Raw genomic sequence first — 27,192 nt, forward strand, 5'->3', positions numbered from 1 at the left:
TTACTTTAACTGGATCACTTCACCTTTGTATGGTTTTCTTTTCACCGGCACGGGTTGACACACCTGCATAAACATGACATTATTAGCGACTTCAACATCTGCATCCTTCATTGTATATGAATGGCATATTGTGCCTTACATATTCACATATCATGTTTTAGATTATAAAATTAGATATATCGTTCACTACACTATTATAGCATTTGGAGGCCTCCAGGATCACACATAGGGGCTTCTGCTCTAAATCCAGAGCCTATAATTATTTTCTGGAAACCAGGGCATTTCATGCACATTTTCATTAATTTCCCACAATCCCTCTGAAAAGGTTCCCTAGAATCCTCCTATTAGCTTAAGTGGGAAGTTGTGACTTCGGCATTGCGTATGGAGAGGATTCACCCATCTCTTATGTTAGATATTCTTTGTAGCCATGTATCCTTCTGTAAAGCTATTGTCACAAATGTCTTAGGGCAGAAATACAATATTGTTTGTTGTGACCTCCATCTATTTAACTTGTCTCTTCTTATTCACTACGGCGCGTTTTCAGACCATACACACAAATAGGCTTGGAAGCTATACACTTTAAATAATGGTTCAATAGCAGAGAACCTAGCATCATTTCATGAAGGGTGAAGAAAGTGTGAAACGTAAATGGTCACATCAGGCCTCCGGTAGGAGAATTATGTGATATGGAGCTACAGATTTCATGGCAGATTACTGCCATAGATTACTATGCTTACGTACTGCATCTCTTTGAAGAATGCGACTGTAGACATATTCAGCAAAGGGTTTCCGTGGAACATATTTCCCATGCCCTGCCACGGCGTGGAAGACTCCATTTTCATACACCACCTTTCCTCCAGAAATAGTCACCAAGGGTACTCCATGGCAAACCATCCCTTCAAAGATGTTAAAGTTTACAGCCTGATGATGGCTTTTGGCAGAAATAGTCCTATAAAACAGGAAAACGTGGTTCTCACAAATCAAATGCAAGTCATTTTTTAGTTTTGTGAGTGTTTTGTAAAGTGGGGAGATGACTGCTATCCCACGCCCATAAGGCTACTCACAACATGAATCCAGTGGACATCATATTATTAATTTAAAAGCTTTAGTGAATGAGATCTAAGCTGATTGTACATTTGTTATGCATAGCAGGCAGTACTTCACACCTATACTGCCCTTTAGCAGCATTGGACAAAATGCTGTATAGCCCAGAAATCAAATCAGGGCACTTGCAAGCCATTTATGGGTCATTTCTATACATTAACTCTGTGATATCTCCTTGCAGAACATCCATCATCGCTTGATAAGAGTAGGCTAATCCAGAACTGTAATTTGCTGAATGTTATTGCTCTTTAGTGTGTCTTATGTTTTCTATAACCTTTTCTTATAATGCACACTGGTTACAGGTATTATTGCCACTTTAAACGCATTAGTGGTGTAAAATTCCTTAATTTGTTAATGCATATCATAAGTGCTGTTTTCCGGAGAAGGTAGCAGAATTTGTGTAAATACGCTTTCACTTCAAATGGATGTTTACTTCTTGTAAGAGACAAGATGCACAGCTTGCAAACGTGTAAAGAACAGCCTACTAGGTTAAAATATTTCATTTTTGTCTTTGAAGCGAACAGAATCACTAGCACCCTGTTGCTGGCAGGCTTACATGTGTTCAGTATGCAATAAAAGTAAAGATCATATCCATCAGGTTCTTTATGGATCAGAAGATTTAATTTCTTATGATTTCATTTGTAGAAGAACCATCTTCTAGAACCTGATCAGGTAACATGTATCTGCGTAGCATTTAATAAACCTGGAATCATCTATCATAATATTATAGTGCAGTCATACATATCCATCCCTAGAACACAAGTCACACAGCTCCATAGGGGAAATGCTGCCTAAAGCTCTTGTTATTCTAGACGCCCCAATTACTATATGGCAGGTAAAGTACACCCCAAAAACACACCAGCCCCAAAATATAAGAGATCCTCTTATCTCCCCTGACTGGCCAAGGGAACCTTATGATCAGTTCTGTTCGGTTGAAGCAGAGACCTTCATCAAAGCCCCCACATGTCCACCTTGAGATGCTATCAAGTTACTTCCCACTAGTTTTCTCTTATTATTAGTATGTATTATTTTATATAGCGCCATCATATTCCGCAGTGCTGTGAAACGGGTGCTTCAGGCCACATCTCCAGTGCCAACCCTTCCCTTCCTAGGCTTTTACCTACAACACAGGTGTCCCCATTTGGACACTGGAAACATTGGGTGGTGTGCCATAATGATGATAAATCACTCTCTTTAAATACAGGTACAGCTGGCTTAGAGTTATGACACTTCCTGATTCGGTAAAAAATTACTTCATTTTCACTGCTTTTTCATTCATCTTTTCCCCCCAACATCCCATCCCTGCCATGACGTCTGCTGCAATTGTTTGTAATAATAGCCTGCGTCTATAATTTCTCCATCACATGCTCCTGCTGACAGAGACAAACAATACAGGAAAAAGTTTTTTCTCTGTACATTTTCACATACAACGTGCGATTAAATCCATACAATCCATCACACGTCTCTCTTCCATGTTGCTATGGTACCAACTACTGCGATACATGCAAGTAACCGCGACAAGATTATTACACGTCTCAATCCGTATTCTTTTCAAAGAATGTAGCTAAATGTTTTGTTTAGAGTATATCGTAACTCAAAGTGCCTGGCACAGTCCTACGTTAATCGGCAATAATAAGAAACGGCATTTATTCCGTGAGTTTCAGCCTCAGCAATCAGATAAAGTATTTTGGGGATATCGTAAATAACAGATACTTGGAACAACCACTACCTGTGGACAAAACCGGCATTACTAACTAATATCCACGTTCCAAAGGCTACTTATTTACAATGATCAAATAATAGTGAAAATTTAGGAAAACTGTCATATTTGCTTTAAAACAACACAAAGAAATGTTTCATGATTAATACACTTGTTCTAAAATTATTTTTTCTTAATAAAGCCCTGATTAATTTTATATGAGGAAAAATGCATTAATAATAACAATAAAGATTTGGATTATTGTAACTAGAATTCCTGAGAATGGTTTTGAAGTAGACCTAGCCGAGCTGTTGCCTTTACACCTGTCCAAAGCCATAGATCAACCGAATCAAATCTGTAACCCATTAGTCGTTTCCAGCAGTCCTCGTAGCCTGCGATTCACAGTATTCAGCATCAAAAAATAACTTCTGTATCATCTGTCAGAGACAATGACTATCTGCGCGCTTAGCCGTCATGGTCAATCCATCACAACAAGCCAGCGAGATACTGAGCAAGCCTCGGTGAATTCTAAATGCACATAGCATGTTACTCTCCGTGGTGATCTGGCGTGGAAAAGAACTACTCTAACCGCGTGATTCTGATTTATTTATTAATACTTTAAAGCGCGTGATTTATTTATTTAATTTTTTTGAGTGTGCGTATATGTGATTTTTTTTTCACATTCTGCAGGCAAGATTTGATTTTCTTTCTTTATTGTTGTGATAGTCGATTAGGAATTAGCTTCTTCGTATTAACATAACAATAATGCTCATCAAACCGTTCAGCAAATAAAGTTTGAAACTGACAGTTTAAATATTTAATCACCGGAAATGAGAGACAGCTGTGTGGCAATGTTAGTGCGGGGGATGGGTACTATTCCTCGAAGATTCTCAGAACGTTTCCAAGACTTTGATATGGAGTGACAAGCGATTAGAAGCTATTTGGTACTATTCTTTGTGGCAGATGGCAACTACAAAATGTACCTATTTATGTTAATTTTAATATTTCCTAAGCAATAGTTTCTAACAATACAAGTTTATAACAATGTAACAGGGACAAGAAGTGTCAGTCATATCTGCACTGTTCTTAGATATTGCTGTACTGTGTAAGTTGTAGTCAACGGGCTATAAACAGGAGCAGCTTGACAATTAAAATTGGCACTGGCGCTTTAAGGCCAATGGCTGATAACTGACACTAGTGCTGCCATCTGCTGGAGACATTCAGCAGCACGCCTTGCGCTATAATGTGTATCCAGGAGGCAGTTGTATAGTAAAGGGCAGGATTGGTCACGTAAATGGCAATAATTATTATTATTATTTATTGTTTCATATATAGCGCCATCAAGTTCCGTAGCGCTGTACAAAGGGTGGACAGGACACAACAAGTAGTATATAACATAACAATTTGACTTACAGAGACAACAGGTGACGAGGGCCCTGCTCAAACGAGCTTACAATCTAGAGATGGTATTTAGGAGGCACCATAGGGCTCCTAGTCAAGGCCTGGCTGTATATTTCTGTAAAGTTAGTGTTATGGACAGCTGGGACAGCTAGTCATAGAAATAAAGCACATTTGCATAAAAGCACATTATTCCCATTCAAAGAATCTATTTAGAAGACTCAGGATCAGCAGCCGTCTGCCCGTTTCTGTCAGGGTGAAAGTTACTACTAGTAAGAAGGACTTTCGCATTGGAAAGGGCGCATAAGGTGGGATTTCACATCACAATCTTAATTATCTAATTGGCGGTGTGTGCTTTCTACACTCAAAACAGCCTGCAATTTAATCCTTGTAGATTTATGGACTGTGGACATTTGATTCACTTAGCGTTTCTGGTTTATTAATATATATGAGATTTTGCCAACTCTTGGTCTAAGGTCAGCCTAACGATACCTTTTTAAACATTAATCTTTTTTGCACATTAACTTTTAAAAAATGGCTGTATAAATTGTATTTATAATAGAAATATTTTCGTATACAGTTGTAATACAATCATTTGTTCCATAAATGTGTCAATTTGCACTAAGGGGGCATTCTAGTCACATTTTCATGGATTTTATTGCATGTAAATCCATGCAGGGTTCGGTCTTATTTAACTCCTCGTCAGCTGCCGCTACTGAAAGAGCACCCAGAGGGAGGAGAAAATTAGACAGTAATTTCATTTTTAACTTGCATGTCTATTCACAGCGGGATCCACTATGCATTTTGAAATATAAAAACAATTTTGAGGTCTAGACTGTTCCTTCAAAATACTTTTTTTTATATGCCCAATACCTCAGAAACCTCACAAGAAAAGTCTAAAATTGAAAGGATTTAGCTGATGTCATAATACCTTGTGTGTCATGATGTCATGAGCGGCCATGCAATGTAAAAATCACAATTCTCATGATGCAAACGAGCATGTGGTTTTTTTTGCCAACCTCTATTTTCATGTAAAAAGTCACTGATAGGCCCCAGGTGTGTGTAATACTGACTCCAACCTTTGGGGTAGAATGTTTTCAGAGTGTGCGAACATGCGCTCCCAATTCATGAGCACATACGCAGAAGACCAAGCAGTTCTGCCTGACTTTTTGGAAAGCTCCTGCTGAGGCCATGAAAGAGCTGTGTTTCTCAGTATGTTTTCAATCCTTTCTGACCTAGGGGTCCTTTCTGAGCCCAGATACACTACAGGTGAAAATTAAAATGGAATACATCAGTCTGTACCTTGTGGCCTTTGGGTCCCATATAACAATATCAGCATCAGAGCCGACGGCAATTTTTTCCCTTTCGTGGGTACATGTTAAAGATCTTGGCAGCATTAGAACTTGTAACGGCCACAAATCGATTCTCATCCATGACCCCACTGTGCTGTAAAGAAAAACACACACACTGCTTAGACGTTATAAATGCATACAGTGTAAAAGTACACAGAACACCACGTTCATTACATCGATTCTTTACCTACAGATGTTGCCGGGGAGGTGGTCACTGATGGTGCCTCGATATTTTTTAAAATTTCTCAGAGCTCTTAATACTTCCGGTGAACAGCTAACTAATATTTATCAGTGAGACCATTCTTTATAGTGACAGTGGATGTTGGATATATCCATTATAGCGAATGACATTCATTAAGCAAGAACGGTTTATGCCACCCAGCAGCAGAACTCCTGTGGCCCCTTCTGCTTACAGAAATTGATGTGATGTCAGCAATGGATGGGACCCCTGTTTTTACACCAGGAGCCAAGCCTAGTTAGGGCTCTGTAGGACAGATTAGAGGGTATTGGTGAAAAGCATGGAGGATATCCATTGGCTACTAATGATGACTTGTATCTACTTAAAAAATTGTTAACAAAAAAAGGAACATCGATCTTTTATTCCACATGTAGCAACTTTGGATTTGCAGACCAAACATATTATGTGATATTTAAATTTCAGTTAGAGCTGATTACCAAGCCTCCCAACAGAGGGTCTAGTCTCCAGACAGTGCAGCAGTGTTTGGCCATGGCCACTCTCCAGATCACGTTTATTTGTGGCAAACCCACCCCTATATAAACCTAATATGCCCCTTATCTTATCTCTACTCCTTTTATGTCCTCTATAAGTTGCTGAAGATGGAAAGCTCTGGGGAGCTGGGCGGACATAGGAAGCTTCCCATAATAGAATGTTATCATACCTTTTAGTGGACTAATGTTCAAAATGTGCAAGAGTAAGAACAAGATCTCATAAGCCTCATAAAACCTGAGATCACATCAGACAAAGGAAACAAAATCTTTGAAAGATTGTGTGACTCTACATTCTAATCTATGAACACTGATCAATGGAGGTGTATCATAATTTTTTAGACAATCTGATTTGTACAGATAGTAAACTGACAAAAAGTATGTTTGTTCACTATAAAGCAACATAAAATATTCTTACCACTCCTTTTTCCCAAATAACAGACATTCGATCCTCAACTCCATTCACTCCATTTGGTATCTTCGTAAAATCATCTTTTCCAAGTGCCTTCTGGCAAGTGTCAAAGGTGCAGTTGTCAGTTCCAGTGACACTCAGATCATCACTGTGATGAAACAGACAGAAAATGAATTATATTAGGAATATAAAGAATAGGAATAGGTTTCTGCTATCCTTTCCTGAGTATGCATCAGTACATTTCTTTAATACCCAAAAATTTGAAAACTGGGGGAAAAAAATACATCATTACACTTTACTTCTTTAAAGTTCGTGGTTGATTTTTCCATTGTTTTGGGGGATAATTTAGTTTTAAAGTCAGAGAGTTTTCTACCACAGCTGAGCAGAGTTTTGTGGCATTTTGGGGAAAACAAATCTCCATAAAAAAATTATTTTCCAGTACTGAACTCAACCAGTAAGAAGTTTGCCCTTGCTGATATATGGGGTCGATTTATGCTTCCGCTGTTGAACTTGATGAAGATGGTGGTGAAGAAACATTCCAAGCATCTCACTAAAGAGATCAAACTCTTTGTAATACAAATGTTTTCTTTTTCATTGTGATGCAAATTGGTGCCATTTTCCATAAGTATGACCAGGCATGTGTCTCAAGTGTCTTGGTATAGAACCAAACCAAGAAGTAAAAGATGGAGAGCTAAATGTTTGCGCTTTACACTACTGTGTAAACATCACCAGTTTTCACACATTCAAAATCCCATTTCTGATTATTCCCCACCTACAAGCCATTTTATTTAGACTATATAAGGCATTCATATGTGTAAACCTATGTAATAAAACAGAGGGCAAAATATGAAAGCGTGCTGCAGTATAAGATGGTACTATATCATATATGTCAAATTATATCACAAAATATAGATATGCTTTGTAAGATATAAAGTAGACCTATAATTGAGTTTCCATAAGGAAAATCAGAAAATTCTTTATGAAAAGTGATATTTTTGCAATGTTTGGAAATTAGTCTTATCACCATGATATTTAATGGAAAGATCCAATCAGCAGGATTTTTCCATTGGTGGTTATGGTAATAAGTAGCAGTGGATGGAAAGCATTTGTTCATATTTTAAAAAATGGTGGAAAAGTGACTTTTTATAATTTTTAAGGCGGTAGTTATCTCATGTGCCGAAGGTGTCATCTTTCCACAGGAAGTTTCATATGGTGCGTATGAATACACTTTTGACTCTTAATTCTAATAATAACACCACTTTTCACATTTTGCTCAGGACCCTCTTTTACCATGAACTTTGTTACATTGTATCCCCATCGACCTATATCTTTCAAATAATCTTACTTAGCTAATAGGTTCATGAGATATGTTGGGGTCGTGGGGTCAGGACGAAGCGGTGGTCCCATGACAAATGCGGCTGCGTGGCTCCATTCTTGATGCCAGTAGTTAGTTCCATCTGTGCCAAGACCTGCAGCGATTGGCTCCCCAAATACAACTTTTCCTGGGGGAAATCAAAGTGTTAACATCATTTGGATTTAAGATAGACCAGCATCTTTCTAAACCTTTTCCAATATTAAAATGAAACCTGAAAAAATGCCAACACTTACTCCCATGATATAAAAGCTAATAATGTATGATGCTTAATGCTGAAAATGCAGCTTTGTTGCTAGAGTACCATAAATCTTCACCTGACAAGGTTCCCAGAAGAATGTTATTTCTACATTTAATGAACACTTTCATAAACGCAAGAGGCTAAGCCCAGACCGCTTACTATATAAAAAAAAATATTGGCATATAAACTGGCTGTTTAGATTGCGTATCTCGATAAAAGGATTATTATTGTGCAATAATTCAATATTCTGCATACACAGATTAGCAGGATTACGGGTGCAATTAGATTACTGGGATTTTTAACGTTGTGTTTTTATTTGCAATTTTGCATCAAGGGACATGGAGAACAACATGTAACAGGGTTTACAGATATCATTTTACCCAGGAATGGATATTTTTTGGAAATTTTACACATTCCAGGATAGGTATGAAACATGATTGGCTAGAATGTATTGCCGTATGATTTGTCGGAAAATAGTTTTTTGGGCTTTTATTATACCTCTCCATATTACTATACCAATGCAAATCTGCTTGTATTTCTTATTACTGTTTATCTGTATTTACATTTCTTAATCTTTTGTTAAAACCCTTAATTGATTTTGTAGTTGAAATTGCTACAATGGACCCTATTTGGCAATTACTCCATGCATGGCAAAACTATATCAAAAGCTCCAATAAAGTTTGAATTGTATCACGTATGAGTGTCTGCGTCTTTCTTGTTTTTGTTTATTTTCTTGCTTTACTCTCTTTCCTTGTCTGTCATCTGATAGCAGTGGGGGTAGGCTGGATTTATTACGAGACTATATCCAAAGTTGCTTGTTTTTTTTTAAATCTGCTTGATTTTAGTGTGGTATCAGTTGTACGTCGTAGACCAATGTATCAGATATCCCTTGTAATTATTAATGAACGTCATCATGATTAAAATTACTAAACAGTTGCTAATCCAAGTACCCATGGTTCTAAATTGAAAAACTGCAACCATACCTATTCTCTTCTTACATATGTTGAGTTGTATGTGGAAAGCGCAAGGAAGTGGAGGTGCCCATTTGGAATTAGGTTAAAAAGTTACGGAATAAGACATGGTTAATACCTAGCAAGGCAATAAAACAAGACTCTGTGAAGAATTGCCTAGTGTGGCTTAGATGAAACCTGACCATGACTGAGTGTACCACTGAGCGATACAATACCATAGGTGATGATGGTTTACCTTCCCTTCGTGCATTAGCAATAACTTTTGCTGATGATTTACTCATCACGTGGACCACATAAAGAGGACAATTTACAGCGCTCGCGATGGTGATGGCTCTCTGGGTGGCTTCCGCCTCTACTTCTTCTGGGCGGCACAGCTCATGACCTTCGGGGCCAGTTATTCCCAGGGACAGCATTTTCTTAGCACCCTGTCAATTAAGGACAAAATAATAATACATTCAAACTAGACCTCCTCCTCTGACCCCCATCATTAATCTGTTGGATCGATCGCCCTCCAGTCCTGCCTGTCAGTAGAAGATCTGTGTTTCAACCATGATGCAGTTCAGGAGCTGCACAGTGCTGGGTTTAGTAGCTTGAGGTGATTGAATCTTCCGTCCGCTCTGTGCAGCCCCTGCGCTGTGTATGAGGATGGGGCACAGACACCAGGAGATGCTGATATGTGGCACCCTTGGGACCTTAGATGTTCCCCTACTGTAAAAATGAAGAACCAGCATCAGGTAGCGGAAACAACGACCTGAGGCTGGCTGAGGACACATGAGCTGTTTGAGTGATTGACATGTGTAATCGTGAGGGCTGTGAATTTTGTGTGTGGCTGCCTTTATATCTTAAAAGGCAGATCCAGACTGGCCATTTCTTACACCAAGCAAATGCCTTGTGGGCTAGTGGCGGGTAGGGCTGCATAGTTACTGATACTGCCTCTCCGACAGCAGATCGGATCCTGCAGTGTGCAGCCACTGGCTGAAAGTTTATAAAACCGTAGGCTGCAAGTATGTCATTTGGTGGCCGCTGGCCTTAAAGTGCCAGGATCACTACTCATCCCTAGATCGGCCCTGATGAGAAGTGCATGAGTGACTGTCGGTCATTGCTGTGTTTTGTGGTCCGAGTGAGTGCCTGTCTGAGTTGTGTTATTGTGTGAAATCCAAGTTCTCTGTCCACTTCAATTTGAAACCCATGATGTAAGAGTTGAGTATAGGAAGACAACAATAAATTGTTAAATTGACAACAATTGTTAAAAAAGTGTTGCCTACTAGGCTAATAAAAGTGTAGCCATACTAAAACTGCAAAAGGTATGTGAGTTAAACCATCTAAACTGGATATGATGCCAGGATTTCAGTAATTCATCAACACAACCACTAGAGGTCAGTATATATAAAAAATATTATTACTGTTATTAATGTATTTACCTCTGCGATCAGATCTCCGTTCTCAGCGTGAACCTGAGCAATAGCCCCAATATTCTTACAACATGTAAATGATTGGTACAGCTCAATATCATTAACCATGTATAAGTCTTTGTAGGCCATGAACATCTTAAAGGAATTGACTCCTTTTTCTCTTGCAAGGATCTCCATTTCTTCCTTGACCTGTCGATATGTAATTCTGTTAATTATGTGGCAAATTACATATAATTATCACTACCGTTAGATAGAAAGGTCTTCACAAAGAGTACAAGGTTTGATATATATAGACTATCTCAGTATACTTTGTATTCCACCAATTTTTCTACCTTCTATAAAAACCTCCAGCCTTATTCCATCCATGGTCTTGTATTACGGTATAGTCAGAATCGTCTTATGCTTATATCATGTACGTTTACATGATAAACGTACGCTATTCCACCTTTCCATTATCATCTAAGATCTAAGCATGTGACCTTAGTATGTCACCTGTGTTAGTGACATTAGACTGTATGAGAAGTTTCAGAAAACCTACCAGCTGATAATGTCTTGAAGACCTCATAACATTTTTTCCACATTTATTTTTTCTTGCGAGTAAAGAAATCAGTGGGACAAATTGATCTCTTACAGCAGTTCTGACCAAAGTGGGTCTTGTAACCTCCAGATTGGACATTATCAGAAATTGCTTCACTGCTGTATTTGAGCTAATCACAAGATTCTATGATTTTATTATACAGTATTTATGGGTTAGGGTCTGCGGTATTTAACATTTCACAAAGGCATACGAGAGGAACTTTGCTATACCAACCAATATATGAAATATACTTGACCTTATCACTCCACCAGGTAACGGCAACATGGAGAGAGTAATCGCAACAAACTTTAGGATCGGCCCAGCTCCTCCAGGTATCATACGCTTCAATAAGTGAGCATCCTTTTCTCGGAATTGCAAAATCAATGATCATTGTTGTACCTCCAGCCACAGCCGCCTGAAACCACAAGATGGCAGCATTAGCCGCATGATGATCATATCCAAAATGGGTTAAAAATAACAAGTAGCCAGTTTGCAATTATGGGCCAGTAAATATGTTGCAGCCAGAAGGGTTAAATTGAGGATGAGAAGTTCTTACCTCTCCTCCATGTGTCACCAGTGAGCAGTCAGATGTTGCCTTCCTGCCCACCCTGGAGTTTTTTGTTGAGCCATTTATTGTTGTTTCAGCTTTGGTGTATTTGTTTAATATTGTGCGCCTGTATTTCTCTTTAACGATGACAGCGTTGTTCTGGGTTGTCTCAGCGGCAGTTCGGGTCCCCTGGCCAGTATGGTTTATTGATAACATTCCATGATTTTGCCCATAACGGAGGCATGTCCTGCAGGCGGCTTATGGCACCCGTGGGGCTTGGACTCTTGGTTAAATCTGGTATTGACCTTTCTGTTGGGCTTAGGGAATGTTGGTTATACCGCTGGCCTGGGTGAATGGTTATGTAAATGGTTAATAATGCTGTGGCCAAAAAGCCCTACCCCACAAATGATGTCCAGTGTTGTTATTTCCAGGGGGTTTCAGTGTGGGGTGGTTTGTAATGGGCCTGTACTATGGGTCCAAGCAGTCAAGTATATGTGAGTAAATATACAGAAAAAGTATAAATATAGTATAAACCTAAAAATATCTGCTATCTAACCAGCTGCCCCAGTGCCCACCAGCAGACGCTACTCACAAAGTACATGTTCACTGAAAAACTTTCCTTTTTTCTTCTTTTCTACTCTCCTTTATTCAATGTATGTCTTTCTTCATACATCCCACATCAATCCCAATAGACAGCTACTCTTCCTTTAATAAACAATGCAAATATGAACTACTTGGTCTATATGTAGAGTTCACAACTTGCATTTATATAAAATGTATCATAACTTCTATAAATGTTTTTAGAGAAATAGGAAGAAAGTAACATGTTCTTCCTGGAAAAACATATACTGTAAAACAAGTGTCTTTCTTTAGGCAAGTCACAAAGTTGACGAAACGTTGCGTCTGTAGTTCTCTTAATGGTTGAAAACTGGCAACGCTTGTCAGAGCTTTCACGGCTGCAGAATAGTGCTTGAATTTCAAAAATTCTGCTTTCATGAACCATACCCAGTCGCAGAAAACTGTGCCAACCTGACCCATAATACGCAAAAAAAAGGAAAAAGTCTGAATTTAAGACTACACTGCAGGAAAACAAGTTTTACTAGTAAACATTAATTCACATGTAAACTATTTTTTCAGATTTAATAAAAACTATTGCTAACCTGCCCCCCAGTTATGCACATCTGCCCCCAGGCTTGCCACTCTGCCCCCCAGAATTACCAATACATCACCAGACTTGCCATGGCTTCTATGACGGAGCGTCGGAAGGACATGTCAGACTAGCGCTCCGTCACAGAAGCCCCGGTATTCCATGTAATTTTTTCAGAACATCTTTAAAAAAAAAAAATTTTTACTGACGTTTGCTCATTTTAGCATATTAAATATAACATGAATCCCTGAAGCATTTTATTCTTCACAGTATCAGCAAGTACAACCATCTTTCCTTGAGGAATCACATAACTGTAGAAACGTTTGAACATTTAGGTCTCCTTGGACTATAATTCTATAATGCCCCCCCCCTTCAGCACGATGGCATTTCTGTAATCCATTAAGAATATGGATTCCTCCCCTGGGGTTGTCCTCCCCTGATTTAATTAAAAAATAAATGTCCAATATTGATTACAGGTGCATACCTTTGTTCCTTGGTAGAAATCATCAATAGACTGTGATCCCATGAAAGGGAATTGGAAATGGGTGTGGGAATCGATTCCTCCGGGAATTACTATTTTTCCCGTGGCATCAATCACTTTCAGACTTTCTAGCTTTGTAGGGCGCAGGTTTACCCCTACATCCTTCACCAGTCCGTCTTCGATGTAGACATCGGCAAGAAAGGAACGGTCATCATTAACTACCTTTCCTCCTTTAATTAAAATCTTGTTGGAAAAAGACATCTTTTTACTCTTTAACAACAACGATGTTCCTTCTAAATTGCGTCCCCTATGTGTTTCTAGGTTAACTTCTGAAAGCAGCAAACTTCTTCTCCTGACCGCCCTTCAACCATCAACTTTCAGACTGCTGCAACTAAACATCCCAGAGCTTTTTTATATGAAACGATCTGTCAAAAATTGGCATTGCTGTTGACTGTTTCCCCTCCCTTTTGGCTTTTTCTTTTTGCAATACGAACAGAAAGAAAAGCCAAGCTTCAGAGAATGTCTTCCAAAAAGTAGAAATGTTTGCAGTTTCCTAAGTCAAATATCTGTGTACATGCGCCAAAAGAACAAAAGAGAACACTGTCCAAAAAAGAAGGAATGTATGCACTTTCCTAATTATAACGGTATTTGGGCCAAAATAACAAATGGGTTTTTTTTTTCAAGACAAAAACAGCTTTAGGGAACCACAAGCTTATATAAAAGGATCTACTTTTTATACTAGTAGTAAATAAAGACCAGTTTCCTATGAATGTATAATCACAACCTGACTACAAGTGATTACACTTCAATATGTTTATAGACCAAGAAACCTCATAAATAACCCAGTGATTGTATCCCGTTCCAACATTAACGTCTATAAAGAGGGTACCGGTGTTGGTAGTGTGACAAAAGGTGTGGTATAGTGATAGATGGCAGATATATTAGACCAGCCTTGGTCAATAGTAGCCTACTTTAAAATATGTCCCAGGGAAATATGTTTGTTTACAAACTGCACTACTGGCAGTTTTCAAAACCTGGTAAGGGTCCCTGGGGCGGAGCATCTGGAAGAGCAGGGTGGGCCAGTGCTCCAACAGCACTAATAGCTGTTTTGATCCAGTCCAGAGCCTGCATTCTGGACAGGAGCTCCACAGGTGTGGACTAAGTAACAGCTCACCTGTGGCTGATTAATTAGCAGGCAGAAGGTTAAAGGGATTTGAGCCTGATTCAGAGGGAGAGACCAGTGTTATTCCAGCTGGGAGAGCTGATGAACTGAGGAGTGGTTTCTCTCTTAAAACTGTTTGATGATAACTTGTGAATGTTCGGAGCTGTTTTTACTAAGCAAGTGCTCAAACAAAGACTGTTATCCTGTGCTACTTATAAACGGCTGCTGTTTATTCCTTTAAAATAAACATTGAAGCTGAGCTGGATGTGTCCTGGACTTCATTTACCCTAGAAGACTGTGGTTACAGCCAAGATCCTTGACAAAAATCCCAAGGAAAAGGGAGGCCTGTCACATATGGTGGAGAATGCGGGCATCCACGTAAGTCTGTGGGTAGAAGTCAGTTACAGCTCAACATGGAGGATATTATCAAGGCTTTGATCCAATCCACCACTGTGCAACAGGAGGCTAACAGGAGAGCTACAGAAAACAGTGCAGTTCTGCAGCAATTGGTACTGACCCAGGCAGAGAATGCTAAACTCCTGGCCAAAGCACAAATAGAAAGCACTGAAACCTTAGTGCAACAGATTGCAGTGGCACAACTTGAGGCATTTAAAGTAACCCGTGAAGAGCAGCAAAATGCTACCCGTGTGCTACAGCAGGAGATCCAAGCTATTTCTGAAAAGCTGGACTTGGACCCTGAGGCGAGATCCCCAGGGCCAAAGATGATTCGGGCAAGCCACTACCTCCAAAAGATGACTGCATCTGATGATGTTGAGGCCTACCTTCTGGCATTTGAGCGCACAGCAGAGAGAGAGAAATGGCCGGCTACCGAGTGGGCAAGCATACTGGCACCATTCCTGAGCGGAGAGCCGCAGAAGGCGTACTATGACCTAGAGCCTGCAGAAGCAAGCAACTACAGAAAATTGAAAGCTGAGATCCTGGCACGTCTAGGGGTAACCTCGGCGGTACGTGCCCAAAGATTCCACTCATGGGCATTTTCCCAGGACAAAGCTGCAAGATCCCAAATGTTTGACCTCATACATCTGGCCCGGAAATGGTTACAACCTGAAGTCAATTCAGCTAGCCACATTGTGGAAATCCTAGTGATGGATCGATTTTTGCGTGGTTTACCAGCGGCCCTGCGTCGGTGGGTCAGCCAGAGTGATCCACACACAGCAGACCAGCTAATTGCCTTGGTGGAAAGATATGTGGCTGCAGGAGAACTGTTAAGCCCTGTTTCACCAGATAAACCCCGCAATTTTAAGGTCAAGGATTCTGCAAGACTTGGTAAGACTGTTCTGGGTTTAAGGGGGGCTGAAGAACTGCAGCTATATTCTCAGGACACCAGGGACAATACTCCAGGACTCAGAGGGTTAACCAGACGTAATAGGCCTGGGAGAGGAACTAATTGGGGGTCAGACTATGTTGTGAAGTGCTTTAGGTGCAATGAGGCTGGTCATATGGCCAAGGAATGCCCCTTGAAGGATGAACCTATGGAGTGCAATATGGGAGAAAATGAGGGAATGCATTCATTTTTGTTTAATTGTGTTGCGTCTACTAACAATGACTATGATAATAACCCTTATTGGTGCTATGTTAATGTGAATGGAAAAATGTCTAAAGCATTACTTGATTCAGGAAGTATGGTCACATTAGTAGCAGAATCTGTGATACCCTATGTGAAGTCTGATCATGTACAACAAGTGGGAATTATCTGTGTTCATGGGGATAAGAGAGAGTATCCCACAGCAGAAGTAAATATTGGAACCCCCTATGGTTCTCTAAAATACAGAGTGGGTGTAGTACCTAGATTATCCCAGCAGGTGGTAATAGGTAGAGATTTTCCCCATTTTCTAGAATTATGGGCCTCTGCAGAAAAGACAGGCCAAAGCTCGTCAGAAATTAACCAAACTGATGAGGATTATGTGTTTCCTTTTGCCAATACCGAATTGGATTTTGAACATCGGGAGAGACACCCGGGAAAATCTTACTACCCTAAACCAGTACTAGTGGGGGACAACCCAGAACAAACTAGTGAGGAGCCGGCTAATACTGCAGAGAATGATGACTTATTGGACATAGGGATCAGTCCTGGTAACTTTAAAAGCGCACAGTGGGAAGATCCCACTTTAATTGCAGCCCGAAACAATATAAAGGTTGTAAATGGGGTTGCTGCTCAGCCAGGAGAAGCACTGTCATTCCCTTATTTTGAAACGTTAAATGACTTAATCTACCGTGTAGAAAAGAAAGCTGCAGATACTATTAAGCAGCTGTTGGTTCCACAGGCTTTCCGTAATATAGTATTGAAGTTGGCTCACAGCCACATACTAGGAGGACACCTTGGAGTTGATAAAACCAGAGAGAGAGTCCTTAAACGTTTTTACTGGCCTGGTGTGCTTGCTGCTATAACAAACTATTGCTCTTCGTGCCCTGAATGCCAGCACAGGGCCCCGTTCAAGGCTTTCCGTAGTCCGCTAGCTCCCCTACCTATCATAGATGTACCCTTTGAAAGGATCGCTATGGACTTAGTAGGGCCACTGATAAAATCCGCTAGAGGGCATCAGTATATACTAGTCGTTCTGGACTATGCAACACGATACCCTGAAGCCATACCCTTACGTAATTCCTCTGCAAAGTCAATAGCAAAGGAGCTAATGCTGATGTTTAGCAGAGTGGGTATCCCCAAGGAAATCCTGACAGACCAGGGAACCCCTTTTATGTCCAGGGTCACCAAAGAGCTATGCAGACTCCTGCAGGTTAAACACCTTAAGACCTCAGTATATCACCCACAGACTGATGGTTTAGTAGAAAGGTTTAATAAAACCCTTAAGAGTATGTTACGTAAAGTAATTGACACTGACGGGAAAAACTGGGACTGTTTATTGCCATATCTAATGTTCTCCATTAGGGAGGTTCCGCAGGCCTCCACAGGCTTCTCTCCTTTTGAATTGTTGTATGGGAGGCATCCCCGTGGAATGCTGGATATAGCTAAAGAGACCTGGGAGCAGGAGAGCACACCCCACCGGAGTGTAATTGAGCACATAGCTCAAATGCAGGATAGAATGGCTACTATTTTGCCTATTGTCAGGGAACACATGCAGAACGCTCAGCAGGCTCAGAAAAACAGTTATAATCGTAATGCTCGAATCAGAGTGTTTCAGCCTGGAGACAGGGTGTTGGTACTGGTCCCTACAGTAGAGAATAAGTTCCTGGCAACTTGGCATGGACCATACGAGATCATCGAGAAAGTGAGTGACGTCAATTATAAAGTTAGGCAACCAGGTAGAAGAAAGCCTGAGCAGTTGTATCATGTAAATCTGCTGAAACCTTGGAAAGACAGAGAGGTCTTGGTGGCTTTAAAGCCTTCAGAACCTCCTAAGGCCGAGCCAGAGGTAAATATAGCCGAGACACTATCTATACATCAAAAGCAAGAGGTTAGGGATTTTATCAGAAGAAATAAGGATGTTTTCTCTGTAGTCCCAGGAAAGACTAATGTTATCAAACATGACATAGTCATAGAACCAGGGAAAAGGGTTAATCTCAAACCCTATAGAATACCTGAGGCCCGGCGGGAGGCTATAAGCGTAGAGGTGGAAAAAATGCTAAAACTTGGAGTCATTGAGGAATCCCAGAGTGACTGGAGCAGTCCTATTGTATTGGTGCCAAAACCGGATGGCACATGGAGATTCTGTAATGACTATCGGAAGTTGAATGGCATCTCAAAATTTGACGCCTACCCAATGCCAAGAGTTGATGAGTTAATAGAAAGACTGGGTACAGCACGCTATTTGACAACTCTAGACCTGACAAAAGGTTACTGGCAAGTCCCTCTCACAGACCGGGCCAAGGAAATAACAGCCTTTTCAACGCCCAGTGGCCTGTTTCAGTACACTGTATTGCCATTTGGGTTACATGGTGCACCTGCCACATTCCAACGAATGATGGACAGAATTCTTAAACCCCATACTCGCTATGCCGCTGCTTATTTGGATGATGTTGTCATCCACAGTACTGACTGGGAATCCCATCTTCCAAAAGTTCAAGCAGTGCTTGATTCTATCCGCTCGGCAGGTTTAACTGCCAATCCTTCCAAATGTACTATTGGCTTGGAAGAGGCTAAGTACTTAGGATATTCAATTGGGAGAGGATTGGTTAAACCACAAACTGCGAAAGTGGAAGCCATACAAAAATGGCCACAGCCACTTACGAAAAAACAAGTAAGGGCATTTTTGGGTTTGACTGGTTACTATAGGAGGTTTATTCCAGATTTTGCTACCATTGCTGCTCCTCTAACTGACCTCACTAAGGCAAGGTACCCAGTTATGGTTAAATGGAGCCCTGAAGCAGACAAAGCTTTTAAAAGACTGAAGGAGGCTATCTGTGCCCAACCAGTCTTAGTAACTCCGGACTTCTCCAGAGGCTTCATAGTTCAGACGGATGCTTCTGATGTGGGCTTAGGAGCTGTCCTTTCCCAGGAATATCAGGGTGAAGAACATCCTGTGTTCTTTTTGAGCAGGAAACTAAACCCACAAGAGAAAAACTACTCTATTGTAGAAAAGGAGTGTCTCGCTATTAAATGGGCATTAGAGTCTCTTAAATACTACCTGCTAGGTCGGAAATTCCGATTAATAACAGATCACGCACCTTTGACTTGGATGTGTCAAAACAAAGAAAAAAACTCCAGAATTACCAGGTGGTTTTTGAGTTTGCAATCCTTTAATTTTACAGTGGAACACAGGGCAGGCCTCAAACAGGGAAATGCTGATGGCCTTTCCAGAGTACATGCTCTGATATCCATGGTCGCTCAACCCCTTAGGTCTGAGCTGGGGGGGAGGATATGTGACAAAAGGTGTGGTATAGTGATAGATGGCAGATATATTAGACCAGCCTTGGTCAATAGTAGCCTACTTTAAAATATGTCCCAGGGAAATATGTTTGTTTACAAACTGCACTACTGGCAGTTTTCAAAACCTGGTAAGGGTCCCTGGGGCGGAGCATCTGGAAGAGCAGGGTGGGCCAGTGCTCCAACAGCACTAATAGCTGTTTTGATCCAGTCCAGAGCCTGCATTCTGGACAGGAGCTCCACAGGTGTGGACTAAGTAACAGCTCACCTGTGGCTGATTAATTAGCAGGCAGAAGGTTAAAGGGATTTGAGCCTGATTCAGAGGGAGAGACCAGTGTTATTCCAGCTGGGAGAGCTGATGAACTGAGGAGTGGTTTCTCTCTTAAAACTGTTTGATGATAACTTGTGAATGTTCGGAGCTGTTTTTACTAAGCAAGTGCTCAAACAAAGACTGTTATCCTGTGCTACTTATAAACGGCTGCTGTTTATTCCTTTAAAATAAACATTGAAGCTGAGCTGGATGTGTCCTGGACTTCATTTACCCTAGAAGACTGTGGTTACAGCCAAGATCCTTGACAAAAATCCCAAGGAAAAGGGAGGCCTGTCACAGTAGTTATACTCTAGGTATGGGGCTTTGAAAAAATTCCATGGTATTTGGCGTCCTCGATAAAAGTGAATTTTAAGGTGGCTATGGTTTTGCGCACCAATGGATCTATTTTTCTGAGCAGATCTTATTTGAGATATAGTTCACATTTTTGTTGAGTGTCCCACAACGTACTAGATGTTTCCAGAATATGTAGCCACTTGGCTGGCATGTGTTTTGGTGTTATATTACATAACTTTTAGTTAAAGAATTTTGTCTTACTTTTTATTGATACCGCTGGGTTATTAGGGTTCCCAATGACCATTTCGTATTATCTGTTCTGCTGGTTCCTCAGTTCCATTTTGTTTGCTTCATGCAGATTGACCTGATAGCTGTCTATTTCAGGGGGTCTCAAAACATACATTTAATTAGACCTACTTATATTTAATTAATAATTCTGAAACCTACTATTTGCATGTTCTGAAATGTTTTTCCATAGGATTAAATATATTTTAAAACATAAATGAATTTGTTATTTTTAGTGTGTTAATGAAATTAATTGTGATGGTTAGTTGTGCAAGAAGGTATCTTAAGACATCCAATACTACTCCACTAGAAGGCCATTTCCAGACTCAATTGGCACAAATGGCAAACTTGTATGGGACATCCTCTTTCTAAATAATTTCTGGTCCTGGTACACCAATAAAAAGTATATTTTCTGTACTCAATAAAGTGTGGTGCTAGCGCGCATCAGAAGAGAGGGTGATGCCCAAAAAGCCCCCGGGCATCATTGATTATAATAAAAACATGGCGGAGGGGGGATCTAGCCTATCAATGTTTACAGCCCTAGATTGTGCTACACAAAACCAAGACATAGTATAACAGGGTCGCCACCGGTTGCCATGTTTTATACGTACAAGCCGTACAAAAAAAATGGCACAAGAAAGGTGTAAACATTTTGAGATATATCCTCTTTGAGCAGCCCTCTCATCATCAAAATATGGAGGATGAAAATGTAATACATCAAAGGCCACAAAGAACTGCCCACCTGTCTCTCTCTACAAGACTCTGCATCGACAATTGTGTTATAGAGGTTCACACTAAACCAGACTATTAGATTATATATATATATATATATATATATATATATATATATTGTGTTTGGTAACTGTTGGGGTGCTGCAACCAAGGTTGTGCTGTGTAACTTCCAGGAAACCATAATAAAACTATGCACATGGGTTTCCGTATCCTGGAGATTTTGTATGGTATTTCCTGCCATTTCACATGTGTTCTGTGTAAAAAATCCAAAGCAATGCAGAGTCTTTGGGAGAAAAAAGCACAGAGAATGTATTGCTACAGCTAAATTTGGCAGGGGTTAGAGGCCAAATGGCTTCATGACAAGTGTCCGAATGGTCCTAGTGAAATACCCTGTGGTGTCCGTTTAACAAAAATATAGTGGCATAACCACAGTTGTTCTTGTCTCTTTGTGACAGTTCAAAATAGCTTAGAAAGGGCCATTCTGACCTGGACTGTGCCTGTGAGAGGTGAGCGGGTGCGGGCTGAAGGGAGGGGGTTTGATGTATTTATGTATGTTTGTGTGTAGGCAGGCATGTGAGCATGAATGTGCATGCATAAGTGTATAAGAGCATAGGTGTCTATGTATAAGTGTGTGTGTGAACATGGGTGTCTATGTATAAGTGTGTGTGAACATGGGTGTCTATGTATAAGTGTGTGTGAGCATGGATGTGTTAGTGGTGTCAGATGGCGTGTGTGTTAGCATGAGTGTGTGTTAGTGAATATGAGTAAGTGTGTGTTAGCATGTGTAATTTGTGTAAGTGTGTTTAGATATTTGTGCGATGTTGGGGGGGCAAAATGGCACATTTTGGGGTTAGGATGGAACTGACAAGTTGTTAGGGGCAAAGGTGGCATTGTGGGACGTGTTGCTTGGTGAAGTTGGGTGTCTCAGGGCAATTTTTGCACCAGGGCCCTGTGGTTTCTAGTTATGACCCTGCAAAACCATATACTTTTGGGGGGTTGATAAAATTATGTAATACTACATAGCCCTAGTAAAACTTGTCATGTGTTCAATTAGTGCTGTTTAGTTTCCAAAAAACAAAAAAAAAATCTCTGCATGTGAGGATTTTCCTAAATCTGAAAATGCAGCTGAACGTGGTGGATTTCTCTGCCATTGCACACAACATGCGAAAACAATTCCAAGCAACGTGAAAGTGTTGTTATAAAGAGCACAGAAACGTTTAGCTATGTCAAACTTAGGCAACTTTTGAGGGGAGAATTTTGAACTCTGGGTTCCTAAATAGTCCCAAATGAGACAAAGAGCCAGTAAAGCCAAACGTGAACATTTTGGAAACAGTATTGGGCATGTGCAGAACATTTAGCCACGTGTAACTTTAGCAGTGATTGGTAGCCAAATAGCTCCATGACAAATGTCCAAATGCTCCAAGTTGTTGCTTTATAGAAATATAGATTTTTGTGAAAATTTTTGAAAATTAAATGTAAAATTCAAGTATACCAGCAGTATTTGGCAATTTTCTGTACCATCCACAAAGCCAAGAAAAAACCTATGCGTGTAGGGTGTTTGCAAAATCAGGAGATGCAGCTTTTTGGTCACTTTCTCTGTCATTACAGGTAACCTGCACAAAAAATCCAAAGCCGTATAAGTGAAAAAAAAGCACAAAAAACTTTTAGCTAGGCCTAAATTTGGTAGTGATTGGTGGCCAAATGGCTTTATGACAAGTGTTCAAATGCTTCTAATAACATAGCCTGGGTTGTCTGCTTTACATAAATATACACTTTTGTGGGTGTTTCATGGATCCTTTCTTCGATATTACAGTTTTAAATCTACATGCTACGTATAAAAAACTATAAAAAACAGGGTAAATGTACAAATTCAAATATTTGCCCTTTAATTGTTATAAATTTCCAAAATCAAAACAAATGAGTTATTAAATTGACGTGGTATTTTTTAGTTTACTGATGACTTACTTAAGAAAACCTACAAAAAAGTTGTTTTTTTTCTACTTTTCTTTCGTTTTTAATAACTGATTCATACTAAATGATGAACTATACATATACAAATATATATACATATACAAAAAAGAAAGCCCTGCCAAAGACCTTATTCATGTAAAAGAAGAATTGTGGTTGAATCAATATGGGATAAAATGGACAAAAAATTCTGATCTTTAGGGTATGAAAATTCTCCTTGGTCCTCGGTGTTAAGTAATAGCACTACGGAATCTGCTGGTTCTCCATAAATAAAATATTAAAGTTACCCCAGGAACAAATACACACTATATCACGCTTCCATCTGCCACAGTAAGCTTCATTCCAAGCCAAATGAATTAAAAAAAAAATTGAAATGATTGGAGAATAGCGATGTCCATTGAAATAAAATAACTTTAACGCAGGACAAAGCTCAAGTCAATAATTGACTGGCTATTGTTAACCATTCTTAACATCCGATTGTTGCAACACATTAAATAGGCTGGGGCATAATGTTAAAAGGTTTGCAACATCACATTGTGATGTCTAAATAAGTAGATAATAAATATATTTTATAATGCAATAGGCTATCTCATATGGGTGGAGAATGTTATTTTGCACACAAAATCAAATGTATTTTTTTACAGTCCAACGATCCAAAGACCTTGTCCCTCCTTCAGTGAGGCAATGACCTGAGTTTATCTGACCTGAAACGCTTTGATGTGTCCACAAGCTATTGCATACACAAGTTTGACCATTTATTCGCTACTCATGCACCATAATGAATAGAAAACCAATTTTAAATGATTTATGTTTGGGCCAAACCCAGAAACTGACCAGCTCTCCCTCTTTGGCTTGGCCAAATGCTGCTCCCCTGCCTAGAGAAAGAGGAAAGTGACCCAGAGGCTCGTTGATTCTGGGCCAAACGAGTGACAATAATGTTACATTGGAGACACGATGGGGCACCGTCCAACCAACCATATGTCTCTGCCTTGCCCACCTTTGCATGTGTACCCTGGGCATTGTGCATTGTATAAAGTACAATAGTACAAAATACGTGGTCCTACTCACATTCATATAGGTTGTATCTGACCTGGTCAGAGAAGCCTGGTCTAGATATTTGCATGTTGGTTTTCCTGCTGCATATTAGAGTAGGGCTTACATACAAAAAGAGATTAAATAAATGTCAAGTTGAAAAAATGGTCTCAACGTATTAGTAACAGTGCTCCAGTGCCCTGCATTGCAGCCATGGTACCATGCACCCATCCTTCAATAGGTTTATTGGAACCATTCATTCAAATGAATGAATATGGCCATTTTTTCCTGCCTTATTTTGTACTTGGCCTTGTCTTATGTTCAGGATACCCATCTCATACATGTTTACAGTGCCTCACTGTATTAACACTGACCACAGGTTGTTTTCATTAGCTACCACCCTCCCAGTGTGTCAGGCTCCTGCCTACCAGCCCGGACCATGCGATCTTTATTCGGTGTCATGTGTTTCTGCAACCACTAGTGGCCACTCTTCCCTCTCTGGAGCACCCGTTATTGATTGCTTGGGACAGCTGAGCCTGATTACCTGAGTGGGGTCCTGCCTATCAGTGGTGGAACTACCGGGGGTCGCGACTGCGACCGGGCCCTGGAGTTCTGCCACTCAAGGGGGCCCAAGCAGGGCCGGACTGGCCCACCGGGATACCGGGACAATTGCCCCCCAGGCTGGGTGCTGGGTGCTGATGCGGCCGGCCGGCGCTACTATAATAGTGCTGGTCCGGCTTGCCATATTAAATTTTAAAAATGTATTAAAGCAGCGCCGGCCGGTGGCATCAGCACCCAGTGGCCGTGTGCGATGGCCGCCTAGTGATGGGAGCAGTGTGAAGGGTGAAAGCTCCGCCCCCTCGCACTGACCTTTCACCCCTCAAGCTGCTCCCATCACTATGCGGCCATCAGACTGCTGGGAATGTAATCGAAACGGCCGATGCGTGCTGATGCCGCCGGCCGGTTCTGTTTTAATACTTTTTTTTTTTTTACTTTATATGGCAAGCCGATCCAGCTTGCCATATTACATTAAAAAAAAAGTGTTAAAGTAGCTCCGGCCGGCGGCATCAGCACGCATCGGCCGTTTCGATTACATTCCCAGCAGTCTGATGGATACTAGGAGCTGCAGGAAAAGACACGGGACAAGGATGCGTGAGAGAGAGAGTCAAAAAACAAAATTTTTCGTTTTGTTTGTTTCGTTGGGAGTGTTTTTCATTTTTGGACGAATCCGAATGCACAAGTCTAGTATTTACCTATTTCTCTTAAATCCCTGTTGAAGCCAAAATATAACTGATTTGATAATTTTTCAGATTTATGTAACATTAATTTATGTGCATGTTAAGATTCTTTGCAAACGCTTTAGCTGCACTGCTTTTCTTCCCCTAGTCCAGCCCTGATTAGCGAACAAAAGACAAAGGGAAAATTATTTTTGAATAATCGCAGAATTCTGATGACAATAATCAAGAAGTAGAAGCTTTAAGATAAAAATGGTTTGAATTAAGTTGTATTGTAGCGTCATAAAGGGCTTCACTGTCTTCATCTTCTATGTATATTCCATGGCAATGACACCCCCCCTCCCCCAATAACATCACATTCTCTCTCCACCTAGACATAGAGAACAAAATTAATGTATAATCCCATTTATCGCTGTCCTGGAATAAAAGTACTGCGCATGCACGATGCATTACACTGTGTACAGGCAGCATTGCCTTTATGCTGTGTATGTAAATGAGCTCCAGATGCCCCGGGGCAAAGGGGTGGAGTCACGCTGCTCCGCATAACACCACCTGTGGTAGGCTCCACACTCTTTATGTCCTGGGACAGCCGGAGCAAAAATTGGCTAGTAGGGGATATTATAAAATGGTTTTCCACTTGGTAATGATGGCATGCAGTTTACTAAGCCTGGAACAGACATCCAGCAGAAGTGGTATAGACACAATGATACTGATAAGCTATTCCAGCAGGTATAGCAGACACTCTAGATTCCACGACTGCAGCTCCCATCATGCGCATGCGAATATGTACAATATATTTTCAGCAAAAGATAAGAGTCAGTTTACTTTTGGAATCTTATGAAGGTAAAAGCAATCTGCTGACAAAGTCTCTTTTACCAGAATTAACTGGTGCAGAACCCAAAAGAATAATTGCTGCCCGCATACTCCGCCCTTCTTTCTGGATGGCATAAAAGTTTCAATGTTACTCAGTTCTAGATAATCATCCTCTTCCAGGTGTGCCAAGAATGCGTATCTAAGCTGCAGAAATTAACCTATTTAGTATTAAAAATAAAAATGGTAAAATTATTCTTTTTCTAAATCTTCTCAACTATCATCAACAATATACAAAGTTTTGGTGATGCTCATACTGCAAACCAGAGATCTCCTTTTCCCATTCCCTTTAGGAGGCAGGAAGGGGTTGTGGCAGAACCTGGGGGGTGGGCACAGCCAAGAACCCCCCCCACACACACACACACACCCAGAGATTAAAGACACTGACCTGGAGCGAGTTCCAGATCATCCAGGAGCGTACCACACCATTAACCCCTGTAATAACCTCTTTTTACCATTTCTGCTATTCAATGTATCTACTACATTCTCAGTGCCGTAAAGTTTTAACATTACATCAAACTTTTATATGGTATCATCTTTTTTCCCGCCAAGCTATACATCTTAAATATCATTAAGCCTGTCCTAATATTTTTTATTCTTTAAGTAATGCTTCATTTTAGCAGCCTTTGTTAGGCTGGTTCCATCTGTATCCATCTGTAGATCTATAAAGAATAGATGGATAAGAAACAACAAGGAACAACAAGGCAGATCAGCAAATCAAGACACCGGTTAATTAAACATTTACAAAATAAATCTAAAATATGTACCTTAGTTCCAGTATAGAAATCGTCAACAGCAAAAGTACCCATGAATGGGAACTGCATGTGAGTGTGGGAATCAATTCCTCCGGGCATCACCAGTCTCCCTGTAGCATCTATAATCCTCAAATTGGTCAAATCACCCGCCGGCAGATTTTCTCCAATTTCTTTGATTAAACCGTCTTCAATGTAAATGTCGGAAAACTGCGAGAAGTCATGGTTGACTATTTTCCCCCCTTTGATCAGTATGCGGTTTGAAGCCAT

At 40.4% G+C, this 27,192-nt stretch overlaps 1 protein-coding gene across 1 annotated transcript; it reads right to left on the reverse strand.

Annotated features, from left to right (window-relative positions):
• Positions 1–27,192, reverse strand: LOC149305617 (dihydropyrimidinase-like). The gene is given in 10 exon segments (XM_089477600.1): positions 1–63; positions 742–949; positions 5,504–5,559; positions 5,561–5,647; positions 6,698–6,839; positions 8,037–8,193; positions 9,511–9,700; positions 10,697–10,876; positions 11,521–11,679; positions 26,938–27,192. Coding segments are annotated over 10 exon segments (1,497 nt in total).

Source organism: Sceloporus occidentalis, unplaced genomic scaffold (assembly GCF_023333645.1).
Source record: "Sceloporus occidentalis isolate IW3139 unplaced genomic scaffold, rSceOcc1.0.p SCAF_11, whole genome shotgun sequence".
Taxonomy (NCBI): Eukaryota; Metazoa; Chordata; class Lepidosauria; order Squamata; family Phrynosomatidae; genus Sceloporus; species Sceloporus occidentalis.